Genomic DNA, 14,374 nt, shown 5'->3' on the forward strand with positions numbered 1-14,374 from the left:
AGCTCCTCCAGACTCACTGGATTCTTTTTTCCTGGTCAAATATGGTTGAACTACCTCCCCTGGGGGTCCACTTGATTTCCAATCACTTCTAGAAGTTTTTTTCTGGCAGCCCGTGTAGCCTGCAGGACATCAGACTGACTCCTGAACCTAATACAATTGACCAGCTCTGCTACTGATAGTTCTCTGAAGATGTCCAGAACAGCAAATGTTTGGGCAATAACCAGCCCTTTCCAAGACAATAGAAAATCTCTTATCTAGTTTTTGCTTTCAGACAGAGAAACAGTGGGAGTTAGCTCTGAAGGGAGATAAATGTTTCATCACTTCAGAAACATAGAATTTAAATCACCTATGTTCCATATCCTATTTTGCTATATTCCAGGTGGAAGAGGTTAAGAAATAATGTCTTGACACCTAATGGAAATGTGGTAAAACTTGAGAAATGTCTCTTTTACCAAAACAAAAAATAAAAAACCTAACAACCCTTAAGTTAAAATGTCCTGATGACAAATTCCAGACATCTGAAAATGTGAATGAAAATGGAATCAGAAGAGCAGAATCTTCACAACATCACAGTATTTTTTTTACTTCTTTGTCAGCCTGATATCGAACATTGTCAATTGCTCCTGCAAGATGGTGCACGTATTTCATCACAAGAAAGAAAAACCTTCTCTATAATCCTAACCAACAGACCACTATGTAATTATATGAATCAGAAACATTTCATTCCTAATTAAAATCAGATTCAGTTATGCTGTGGACATAAAGACACTGCGATGACCATGGAAGAATTCATTTTCACCCCTCTGCTTCAATGCATGCCCTATTACTGTTGAAAACAAGCTCCTGTAACAGCTGGGATGAAACTGGTAATTCTGTTACCAGGATAATTGGCTAGACAACCTATTATTATTGCCTAACAGCATATTAACGGATGGTGTTTAGGGAACTAGGATTTTCTTGGCAAGAGAAATGCTAACTTACTGCCAGGCTTCCAGTGCTTCAGTCCACACTGGGCACATAATGTAAGGCAGAAAAGGCATCACTCATTGTTCATCTACTAGCTAAGGATCCAGTTCAATCCAGCTCCCCCTCCTCCTGCATTATTCTTCTGAGTACACCAGCTGCTAAACTAGAACTGTAAGTATAGCTTGTGTCCACTTTCAATAGATGCCCATCTGCACACTGCACTAAGCACTGGATTGCATAAACGTTCACGTAATTGTTTTGCAAAGACATGATCTTTACCTAACAGGCAATATTTTGGTTTACACTAGACACAAATCTGAAGTCAGGCTTCCACTTATTTTCATTCCTAATTAATAATAATCAAGAGAACAATGATCCTCTCCTGGAACCATAACAGTTGTTCTACTGGATGGAGGAAGCCTTCTTAAAACCAGCAATAGAAACAGTTATAAGAAAAGAGGAAATCACCAGGTTTGCTCTGATACAATTATGAAACGGGGATAGGAGAACTCATAGCTCGGACTATTATATTAATTCACTTGAAGTCACACAATTTGGCTTTTGCTGCTATTTGAAGTTTCTGATTATGGACTATGGATTACTTATTCATTGGGACTCTAATCCAGACACTTCATTTTTTTTAATTAAGAATAAGTCCTAAATATCCTAAAGACATCAGATCCTGCCTGTTCATGAAAGTTAAAGTCAACCATGATTTGGACTTGGGTGGGAGATTGCCAATGAATACCAGGTCCCGCAGGCAATATTTCAAAGGAAGGAATATTCCTTGCATAAAAACTCTGTCATTCATGGGGCCACAATAAGTTGACAGGTGACTTGAAGGTGCCACATACACACCAGGAGCTTTTGCGTTGTTTAAAATCACAACCACATTCCTGGTTTTTTTTAGCTGCTGCCACAATGGCAAATTGCATCAGTATGGCTAAAACAGAACTGACAACTGCAGGATGCAGCTGCAGGTGGCTAAAGAGTCCAAAGAAGCCAACCCACCTCCACATTTCAGTCCCACTACATGGTAATTCACAACAACATTTTTAGCTCAGAATAAAATTAGTCTGGATTATAATAGATATCCATCCCACAATCCAAAATTTGCAGTGACAACAATTTCTTTAGAAAAGAACAGTAAGTTGTAACTTACTTAATTGAATTTCTAAAATGGTCCTCAGCAGGGCTTTTCACTGTACAACTGTTCAACAGCCACAGGTCTGCTTCTGAAGCATTATCTGAAAATAAATATACATAAAATACAATTAGAATTTTATCTAGGGGACCCTACTTTCTATCACATTAACAGAAACAGGTTAATAAAGGTGTATAGCTATCAGATAAACATGCCATCACACTTAAGGCTTAAAAAATCAATTTCAATATGTGTGTTTGTAGATTTTCTTTATAGTATTTGTGTGTTTTTTACTGTGCTGTGACCTGCCTTGAGCCAAGGGGAGAGGCGGGTAAGAAATAAAAATAATTATTATCATCATCATCATCATCATCATCATCATCATCATCATACATTTAAAAGAATTATTAAAACACATACACACATAAACACACATTTAAATGCAATGAGAATGTTTCATGAATGAAGACATAGATGTTAAATTAAATAAGTAACCTCTATGTATGGTGTTTTAGCCACAGCGGGTTGCTGACACGTGGTCAGCATAACTCTGGACCCATCTCTACATACCAGAGATGACCATTTTTTTTTCTCTCATGGCAATCAGATTTGAAATAAGAAAGGCTTACTGAGTTACTATGTTTCTCCTTTAGTGTTAAAATGCAACTCGTTTCTCCCTCACACATCACAGAACAATAGTGTGCTTATTGACGAGTATGGGTGAACATTGACCAGCAGGCTCCATCAGGAGGCTCCATCCTCCCTTGTTTGCTACAAGAGGTCCAGGGATTTGTTTTTACCCCAAGGGATGCATTTCGCCATTAGTAAACATCGAAGGTCTGCATAACTGCAATTGGTGGAGTCAAAGCCACATGTCTACATTTATCCAAACTTTCCCCATCCAAAGACTGCAACCCAGTGTCCCACATTCTGTTTTTAATTTAGGCAATACAGCATGTGGATAAAATGGAGGCACCAGGTAGACTTAAGGTGGGTTTACCATCTAGGATAGGAAGACTATGGTTAGTTTAATTTTGTTCTTCTGCAGTGTTTGATATATCAAAATATAGGCATTTGGATAGTAATGTTAGAACTTCAATGAAAGTCATCATTCTACTCATACTTCCAAGAAATATTTTTGAAATTTCAAGACTAGATCAAAATTTGTGAAACAGATGGGCAAGAATACCCAGTGTATACTTTACAGAGTATCTATCTGGGAAAATAGATAAAACACTGAAACATATTTTACGTGTAATGATGATTTTTTTTCTACATTACTTCTGTATTGGAAATTTTTGAAGGACAGCCATGTTTAGATCAACGTCACATGCATTAGTTTTTCAGGATCAAGATATGAAATGGTTTAGTTCAAAATGCTAGTCATTTTGTACTCAAGTCCAAAGGATATTTACTATCACAAAAAGCAGCATTTCTCCCAGGTATATTGGTTACAAGGAATTCAATAATAATGATCAGCACTGTTTAAATAACTCAAAGAAGTGATTTTAAAAAAATCTTTAGCTTTCCTTCTTCAAGAAACAAGAAACAAATATTGTACAAGCCAAACAATTTATCAGGCTTTTGTAAAACGCCATCAACAGTGAAGCAATTCAAATGGTCATGGAAACTTCTGAACAATGTAAACATAACAGAAGGATCTCGACAGCACAAATTCTGAAATAAGAGAAGGAAAATGTGGTAAAACATTTTAATGAGTAACAAAGGTATTTACAGATGACAATGAAATAAAAACTCTTTGTTTTTATCTCCAGCATTTTTGTTTATACCGTTTCATACAGATTCTAGATCAAGTGTAGACAGCTGTCACACTTGGAAATTCTATCAGTTACCTGGAGGATCTCAGAGGGCCATATCCCATCCCATGTACCTAAACCTACTCACCAGTTTTGATTGACACTTGCCCTAGATAATTTTATTTCCTGGTTATATAATTTCCTGGGTCAGAAATAGTTACCAATACTACCAATCAAAAGGACCAAGTTTTTCGCCTAATGGGTGATATATACACCATAGTCATATTATTTTCACTCTCAAATAGTAGGCAGAGATAACTTTATTCAAAGATCTCATGATCAGAATGGTGCTCATGTCCTACTACCATGTTTCCCTGAAAATAAGACAGTGTCTTATATTATTTTTTACTCCCAAAGATGCGCTAGGTCTTATTTTCAGGGGATGTCTTATTTTTCCATGAAGAAGAATTCACATTTATTGTTGAACAAAACAATGAACATTTATTCTATACTGTACAGTAGTTGTCATCACAAACCAACATAACCAAACCAGACAAACTGTGACTTCTGTCAAGAATGTCTTGTTACTACCATTATTTCCATATACAACTGGTATGTACATTTACCAATCCTGCATGCTATGGTGTTTTGTTTGGTGGGCGCCGGGCATGCTTCCAAACAAAAACTTTGCTAGATCTTACTTTGCTAGACCTTATATTTAGCAATTCAGCAAAACCTCTACTAGGTCTTATTTTTTGGGGATGTTTTATTTTAGGGGAAACAGGGTAATAACAAGACGCAGGGGGGCTTTCTCCTAAAGCCAAGACGGGTGAGCTTTCATCATCCAAGGGGACCTAACTGGTGGTTCCTCCACTTGCTGATCTGAAATAATGCAATAACTGGATGTCAGAAACACAATCGCAAATTCAAATTTAACCATATGCAAATTTTGTAGAAATGTAAGAGTTTCAGGAAGCTTGTTTTAATGAAAAATACAGGATAACCAAAAGGCACATGAGCCATCTCACACTCTCAAATAGTTAGCCATACATTTTTAAATGACAGAAGATTTCAACTACATTCACCAGCACCATTAGCATACAAAATATTTTAAAACAAACTATAGGGATCCAACTTCTAAAAACTCAGATTTTCTCCTTTACAGCTACTTTGCTCCTTAGCACAAGCTGACTTGCAGTTTTGAAAGTCTCCCACTGATTTTCATACACATGTTTTCACAAAAGTCAAGGTCAGCTTATAAACTGAAACATATTCTGCTCCAATATCTATTTCCCAGCTTATATTTCTGCAAATTCTGTCTGTATTATGTTGTACCCAGAGGCAATATATTGATTTCAAATGCCTTGCCTCCACTTATTTCCCCTGACATCTAATCCCACATGGAGTCTGGATTTAAGCTACATCTATCACTTTTAACACAGAGGAAGCTAAAATATAGGGGAACTTATCTAAGCCAGATATGTCCAAACACTTATTAAATTGTAGCTTCCAGCTAGTTATTGACTTTCACAGAATTACCTTCATACTTTATCCATTTGTTACTGTATCTCAGATACAGAAACCACAGTATACAGCGCTGAAGGTCTCTCACTCAGAAGCCACATTAAAGCTTTAAAAATGTTTCAACAGTTATCTCCTGATCTAGGATATTAAGTGAATATAATGGCTTGGGAAAGTTTCAAAATAAGGAGATACAAGTTAAGTGTATTCTAACTGAATGTCTAATGGATACAAAAAATCTCTAACAGATACAACCAGGTTTCTATTATACTTTTGGTTGGTTGTTCCATTCCTCTCTCTTTGAGTTGTTTTAGCTCCATTCTCAACCACCAAATTTGGCTATAAAATAGCTATAAGAAATGGAGTTGTGGGGATTTATGCTGAAAGAATTGCTAAATTGTATAACTGCAATTTGTGACAGATTAAAGTCTTGTTGAGGGCAGTGGGTTTTTTCAATTTTAAGACAACACTCATTTTAGATATAGCAGGCTGTAACACACATAGGTTCTAGTAAGGTAAAGGTAAACACACATAGGTGTCTAAGTATATACTATTTTTTTCCTTGAAGTTAATCTCATCTACCAAGAAGGTGGACGGGGTGGACGACTTATGGCCCTTTCTTAAAATTGCCCTTCTGAGGCTTTTTGGAACTGAGAAATTTGATGCGACTTACTTAGGAGGAGAGCAATGGCCAACCTTGACAAAATAGTGAAGAGCAGAGCCATCACACTGGCAACGAAGGTCCGCATAGTGAAAGCAATGGTATTCCCCATAGTAACCTATGGATGCGAGAGCTGGACCATAAGGAAGGCTGAGCGAAGGAAGATAGACGCTTTTGAACTTTGGTGCTGGAGGAAAATCCTGAGAGTGCCTTGGACCGCAAGAAGATCCAACCAGTCCATCCTCCAGGAAATAATGCCCGGCTGCTCACTGGAGGGAAGAATAATAGAGGCAACGCTGAAGTATTTTGGCCACATCATGAGGAGACAGGAAAGCTTGGAAAAGATCACAATGCTGCGGAAAATGGAAGGAAAAAGGAAGAGAGGCCGACCAAGGGCAAGATGGACGGACGGTATCCTTGAAGTGACTGGGTTGACCTTGAAGGAACTGGGGACGGTGACAGCCGACAGGGAGCTCTGGCGTGGACTGGTCCACATGGTCACGAAGAGTCGGAGACGACTAAACGACTGAGCAGCAGCAGCACTTATATCTTGGACTTACATTTATACATACACATAATAAAAGTGAAAATGAGTATGTGTGTATGTGGCAGGGGTGTCCGGTTACACAGACAGCCTCCGGCCTCCACAAACAGCTTTAACCCACAGTACTGGAGAGCCACCAAAGCCCTCCTTCCAAGAACATTGCAAGTTACAGCAACCACTACATCCCAGTATTCCTTTCTCTCTCCATTGGTGTGGAATTTGCATGACCCCGTCCACTGCCTCTCCCTTAACCCTTTCCTATTTCTTATCTGGCACACAGCTACTGAACATATTAGAGAGAGAGATTTATAGGAGTTGTAGGGACTGGAATCCTGCAATCTAAGAGCACTATGAATCCCACCAACGATGGACCTGAAACTAACTTGGCACACAGACCCAACATGGCCAACTCTGCATACTGGCAGGGTTTGAGGGTGATTGACACTGGCAATGCAGTTCACCTATATTCAGAGAACTCTGAACCCAGCCGGTGATGGATCTGCACCAAACTTGGCACACAGACCCGAGATGGCCAACTGTGAATACTGGCAGCGTCTGGGGAAGATTGACCCAAGATTTTTGGGAATTGTAGTTCACCCACATCCTTATGCATTTTCTAATGGAGGCATTCATAAAAAAAAAAACAGGAAAGACTACTTTTTTCTAAGAAATAGTGTAACATATGACCAAACTGATATCATCTAACATTCAAAAACAAACAATGCCCTTTTTAAATAACCCGGGCACCAAAGCTAGTAACATATAAATACAAACTTTAAAAAAAGTCTCAGCAAGGTTCTGATTAGAAGGCTATGGTCCAAAATTAAAAGTATAGTATTAAAATAAACATATATGACACATGCACTAATTCATTTTCACTAATGTGATAGACCACTTCTTTGGAGAAGCCACTGCCCACTTCCATTTTTTCCGGTAAGTGCATGAATCATAACTTTATAGTAAAGGATACAAACAAATATCATCGAGCAAATATAACAAGCCCTGTCATGTGTTCTGTTTAGGCAGGTATATAAACTTTGAAAACAGGTAGATGTGGATGATTCTGATAATGGTGGTGTAGAAGTTTTCACTTTGGTGGCATTTGTAAATCTGTAGTAATCCAGGGATTTCCGGAATGTTATTTCTTTTGCTTAAAACTTTCTTTCAGAACTCTACATCATCACTATGTCTGATATGCTTCCTCTGCTTTTAGGTCTTCACTAGAAAAAAGTTTAGCAACAAACAAAGAAGTCTAGATGTTGTATGAGGTTCCTCCGCATGATGTATGGAAGATCACAGTTGATTAATGCTTGGGAGTTGTTCCTTAATTTGACTGCGTGGATTATTTTGCACTGTGGCCTTTGACTTAAGAGGTGTTCCTCCTTGGCAGTCATCATTGAGATTTGAAGTAACTGGGATTAATAGGCCTCTATAGAGGCAGAATAGCTTTAGCAAGTTCCAGCACATATTTCTTTTACTTCTGGTGATGTAAGTCACTTTATATAAAGTAGAAATGAAGTCCCCACCCTTTCCTTATTGTATTCACTCACTGTTCTCATGACTGGTGTATTGAAGTAGACAATCTCTCCAGACTAATATACTGGTCTTCTGAACATGTTGCTATGGCAGTCTTCCACAAGATTAAAGTGTGACCAAACACAAAAGTAGGCTATTGAGAGCAGTGAAGGCTGGGTGGGCTAAATGTTCTGGTGACAGTTGTATTTGATGGTAAATATCTTGAATCTCTTGAGGGCCTTCCAGACAGGCCCTATATCCCAGGATCTGAACCCAGGTTTTCTGTTTATCCCAGGTTATCTGGCAGTGCAGACTCATATGATCCAGTTTAAAACAGAAAATCTGAGATGTGATCCTGGGATATATGACCTGTTTGGAAGGGCCCTTGACCAGAGGAGCATTTCTTGGCATGTTGAACATAGTGGGAATCATGCAATCCTACTAATATTGTAGACTGCATCTTCCAGGATCCTTACCTGGATCCAGCAGCTATGGCTGCTGAGACTGGCAGTCTATCAACATAAAAAGTACTACCATATCCACACTTGATCGTGAGTAAAAGAGGACATGAATCCAATTTTTATATCAACTCAATGAATTTATGGTATGACTCACCATTCAATAGGAGACCCAATAGGCTTACTATTAGGCCAAGTAAAAGTATACAGTTGGGCCTCCAAATCCATGGAGTCTGTATATATAGATTCAACCATCCACAGACTTGAAAATATGGAATTTTTAATTCCAAAAAGCAAACTTTAATTCTTGGACACATTTTATACCATTGTATACCATGCACTTAAGCAATGGATACAATGGTTTTGAGTACCCACCATCATGAAGCTAAATACTAGTGGTTACCATGGGTCCACCTTACTAGACTTAGGACCTTCTACACTACCATATAATCCTGAATATCAAGGCAGATAATTCACATTATCTGCTTTGAACTGGATTATCTGAGTCTACACTGCCATATAATCCAGTTCAAAGAAGATAATCTGGATTTTATATAGCTGTGTAGAAGGCGTCTTAGGTTGAGGCAAGGTATACAGTATTCTCTGATATGAAATACTTTTCTGAAAATTTTATGAAAATACCCAATTGATCCTTTAATTCTGTGTTTCTCAAACTCTGCTCCTCCAGGTGTTTTGGACTTCAACTTCCATAATTCCTAACACATGTTAAACTGGCTAGGATTTCTGGAAGCTGACGTCCAAAACACCTGGAGGAGCAGACTTTGAGAAACTGTGTTTTAATTGATTAAATATCATATTTTACCTGTAAAAAACTGTAATCAAATTATAGTCTCTTTTCTAAAAATTCCTGTGAAAGAACTACTGTATCTATGCAAAACTTTTTATGTAAATTGCTAACTTTAATCGTGCACATCAGATTGATATAATTTAATTGTCCATTTGTATATTTCATGGCATAACCTTTGTAACTACTCTTAAAGCACACAGATCAAATCAAAGATCCTTACCAAAGCAGAATATCAACTCATTTCAAAGTCTAGCCTTGCAGATGCCTTTCTCTACCAAATGGAACACTTAAAACTTTCTGAAAGCTTGGAGTGAACCCTAGTGGTGAATAGAAATACGTTCAACAAAAGCAACAATGACATACAAATAGGCAGGCAAACAGATATAAATACACCAATCTCCAATTATTGGCACAAACACACCTTCAAAACATAATAGTGACTATATGCACACAAATGCAACTTCAAAAAATAAAACCAATTGCTTATTAGCAAAACGAAAGCGTATTATTGCATGGTGAAAAGGATCAGGGGGCCTCCTATCTACCCTGTTTCCCCGAAAATAAGACATCCCCGGAAAATAAGACCTAGTAGAGGTTTTGCTGAATTGCTAAATATAAGACCTCCCCGAAAGTAAGACCTAGCAAAGTTTTTGTTTGGAAGCATGCCCGCCAAACAGAACACTAGAGCTTGCGGGATTGGTAAATGTACATATCATAGAGTGTTGTACATGGAAATAATGGTAATAACAAGGATTCACAGTTTGACTGGTTATGCTGGTTTGTGATGACAACTACTGTACAGTATATAATGTTCATTTTTTTTGTTCAACAATAAATGTGAATTCTTCTTCATGGAAAAATAAGACATCCCCTGAAAATAAGACCTAGCGCATCTTTGGGAGCAAAAAATAATATATGACACTGTCTTATTTTCGGGGAAACACGGTATCTGTGCCACCTACCCATTCAAAACCTCACCCTCGGCTCTACACCAAAGCCAACTCAGACTATGGGCACTTACAAAATAACTCAAGTTTCCCAGAAAAGTGCAGGATAAAGGGTCAATCTTTTAAACTCAGATTTAAAACCTTAAGGTTGAAAAATAACGGAATTAGATCTGTATTTTCAAAACTGTTGTGTCTTATGCCAACACCGAGATGAGTACTACAGTAGAATCTCACTTATCCAACATAAACGGCCGGCAGAACGTTGGATAAGCTAATATATTGGATAATAAGGACAGATTAAGGAGAAGCCTATTAAACATCAAATTAGATTATGATTTTACAAATTAAGTACCAAAACATCATGTTATACAACAAATTTGATGGAAAAAGTAGTTTAATACACAGTAATGTTATGTTGTAATTACTGTATTTATGAATTTAGCACCAAAATATCACGATGTATTGAAAACATTGACTACAAAAATGCGTTGGATAATCCAGAACGTTGGATAAGCGAATGTTGGATAAGTGAGACTCTACTGTATTTCTTTTCTCTGATACAGACAATTTGAAGGTCTGGTGTGAACCCTGAGAAATATTAAGATACATGCCAATTGTTGCATGGCAGGTAACATACTTCTATGTTTATACCAATTCAGTATGTTTGTATGTTTCTGATGTATAAGCTCCTGTGTTTTGGCATTTCTTCAAAAATGTTATGTCTCTCCTTCTACTTAGGAAACCAAATGTATTCTTTTTTCAACAACTTTAAATTGAAGTATATAAAGTTTACTATAAATAGGAAAAGACAGTATGTGTTTTATTACAGTGTATTTTTCAAAATGCTGATTGACAAATTACATTAATTGAAACCCCAACAACAGAAGGGAACATTGTGTCAAGCAACTTTGATGGCTTTTTTTCTTCCTCACAAACATTCAATGAGAAGATATAACAACTGCTAATTTCTTGTATCAAATGAATATATATGGATGGCCTTTAGTTCTGTCTAAACTTGTACATTTTTCCTCTGCAAGGGAACACTGTGTATATTAAGTATGATGAAATATATACCATTTCCAGATAGTCCATACCCATGCCCATAGTACAGTGGTTCTCAACCTGTGGATCCCCAGATGTTTTGGCTTTCAATTCCTAGAAATCCTAGCAGCTGGTAAACTGACTGGGATTTCTGGGAGTTGTAGGCCAAAACACCTGAGGACCCATATGTTGAAAACTATTGCCATAGAGTATCTCAGACATGCACAGAAAATGAACCACGCCTTTGAGATATCACTTTTATGCTACTTTATGATCCATTCACCCTAACAGAGTAAAGCATTTATTTAGTATATACCTTTTATCCACATCTATTTAACAGGCTCAGAAAAATCTACCTACTCCTAGTTTCCAAACTACCCATAGGCTTTGTTTGAATAAGCATTTTAAGTTTCCAGAAATGCAACGTAATTCTTTAGGAAATGTCCTATTTTTGTTTCCTTCTTTTCAGAAAGATTGAGGGGAGAAGCTGTTTACAGAACAAGAAAAATAATGCTTTGTTTACTGCATGACCAACACTGGTACACAATTATGTGCTTTTACAAGAAATGGGCTGAGATCATCAACTTAATGTTGATTTCTCAGAGTATAAAGCTTATTAACATCTAGATGCTGTGGCAATTCTTCTTTCATACCTATGACGTTGGAGTTGCTGGTAAGGGCAATACAGTGCCCCCTTCTAATAGAGGGAATCAAAGAAAACATTGAGCTCATAGTGGATCACTGAAGATATAGAGGGCACTTTTTGGAACACTAACATTCTAAACTAAAACAAATGTTAAGTGGGCTCTTCTCTAGATTCTGAATTCCTTCTGAAAATGCAAAACACATCACCATTCTGTTATTTAATTGGAGCAGCTTATAATTATTTTAGACTTGTCATCAGATCAGGTGATTTCTGCTTTACTGTAAAATCATGCATTCATGTTTGGAACTTTAGAGAACTTTAAATGAGAACTATGCATGAAATAGCCTTCATGGTGCCCATAATACTTAAAGCTGTTTCCCCTCACAGGCTTGGCTCCAGCATAGATCATTTTGTTCAGGATATTACAGGTAGCATACTTCGCCTTGAGATCTAGCATGGTGTACTGGAGATAGTTGGATTATGACACTAAAGCCTGGGGTCTAAATCCCTGCTCAGTCAGTGAAACCTGCTGCGTGACTTTGGGCAAATCATATTTTCGCAGCCTCAGCAGTCCAGGTCTGGGCACCACAATTCAAGAAGGGTTTTGACAAGCTAGAATGTGTCCAGGGAAGGGCAATCAAAATGATCAAAAAATCAGAAGTTGAGCACTGTGAGGAACATCTCAGGGAGATGGATATGTTTAGCCTGGAGAAAAGTCTGAAAAAGCTAATCATGATAGCCATGTTTAAATATTGGAAAGGATGTCATATTGAGGTGGAGGCAAGCTTGTTTTCTGCTGCTCTAGAAATTAAGATACTGTGCAATGGATTTAAACTGTACTTAAACATTAGGAAGAACTTTCTGACAGTAAGATCTGTTCAGCAGTGGAATATGGCACCTTGGATTGTGATGGAGTCTTCTTCTCTGGAGGTTTTGAAGCAGAGGCTGGATGGCCATCTGCTTTGACTGTGCTTTTTCTGCATGGCAGGGGGATGGACTTGATGGTCCTTATGGTCTCTTCGAACTCTTGATCAAATGATTCTTTGATTCAAAGGTAAACCCCCTATAAACAAATCTTTATATGGTCACCTTAAGGTCACCATAGGTCGGAAATAACATAAAGGCATAAAACAATATAATTCTTTTATTCAATTTTATTCTGCAAGAACAAAATACAGAAGAGAGTATTTAGGGTAATCACAACCAGTAACTGCAATTACTAAATTGATATGCAAATCATGGACCCTGCTTCCACCACAACTCCCCAGAATCATGCTGGGAATGCATAGTGCTTTCCAGATTTTTTTGAACAATGCCCTTCAGCCTCAGCTAGTGGTCACAGATGATGAGAATGGTAGGCTAAAACATCTGGAAAGTAGAAGTGGAAGGCAGGGTACATGATTTGCATGTTAATGCAGGAAGTCCTGTCTGTGACAAAGCTGATAAGATTTTTCAGCATACTTGATTATCCAATGCTTGTGTTTGTTCACTGGAGTTATATATGTATTTCAAGTTTTATTTTATTCACCAATATCAGGAACAAAATACACACTCAACTGTTTCACACTACGTAATTACAAAAAAACAACAACAACAACTCTGATTTAACAGACAAGCTGAATGCACACAGGGAACAGGTTTCTTGAACCATAACATTGTTTTACAATCAGGTACGCAGCTGTTCAATATGACCTGCTTCCTCTCTGGTATGGATCAGTTTTACAAATCCTGACTGACAGATAAATATCAACCAATTCTGCAAACCTGCACATCTGGTGCTACACCGACTATTTGCCTGTACTTATAGATTAATTCTGTTCTAACAGCTTTGCGTGCTGTGTGTTAGGTGGCAGCAAGGAACCATATTGGGCTACTTAAACACAGTCGCATCAAGCCTTTACACAAGCAAACCCTTTAAAGCATCTCATTCATGCTCACTATATCCAATCATTTAATAGAGGGGGGAAAACTATTAATAAAGTTAGACCTGTAAAAAGGTCTAACCCTTTTAAGCAGTTTAAAAATAGAACAAGATCTTGAATGAGGAATGCAGCTTCCTTTTTTCTTTAAAGGGCCTTCTGGGTGTGAAGATATGATATGATGAAAAAACTGGCACCTACACTGAAATCTCAGAAAGAAAAAGTGTTCATAAATAAATTTCCAGTGGTTGAAAGAAGGCTTCATTATTCTTCATAGTTGCTTTATGACATTTATGACCAGCAAAAGAAAATTAATGGCAAGTGAACTTGAGTAACCCTCACTGTTTCAGCCCAAGACAAAGGGAATGGCAGACAACTAGTGGACTATGAAACCTTATGACAGAATCACCATAAGACATAGACAACTTGTACGCACATATCAACAAT

At 37.6% G+C, this 14,374-nt stretch overlaps 1 protein-coding gene across 2 annotated transcripts in view; it reads right to left on the reverse strand.

The window, feature by feature from the left end:
• Positions 1 to 14,374, reverse strand: part of cdkal1 (CDK5 regulatory subunit associated protein 1 like 1) — a 323,608-nt gene that overhangs the window by 272,592 nt on the left and 36,642 nt on the right. For both annotated transcript variants that reach the window (XM_062980661.1, XM_062980662.1), the window contains exon 4: positions 2,129 to 2,213. In XM_062980661.1, coding sequence (XP_062836731.1) covers positions 2,129 to 2,213 — 85 coding nt within the window. The remainder of the gene's footprint in view (positions 1 to 2,128; positions 2,214 to 14,374) is intronic.

The sequence above is a fragment of the Anolis carolinensis genome, chromosome 4 (assembly GCF_035594765.1).
Source record: "Anolis carolinensis isolate JA03-04 chromosome 4, rAnoCar3.1.pri, whole genome shotgun sequence".
NCBI lineage: Eukaryota > Metazoa > Chordata > Lepidosauria > Squamata > Dactyloidae > Anolis > Anolis carolinensis.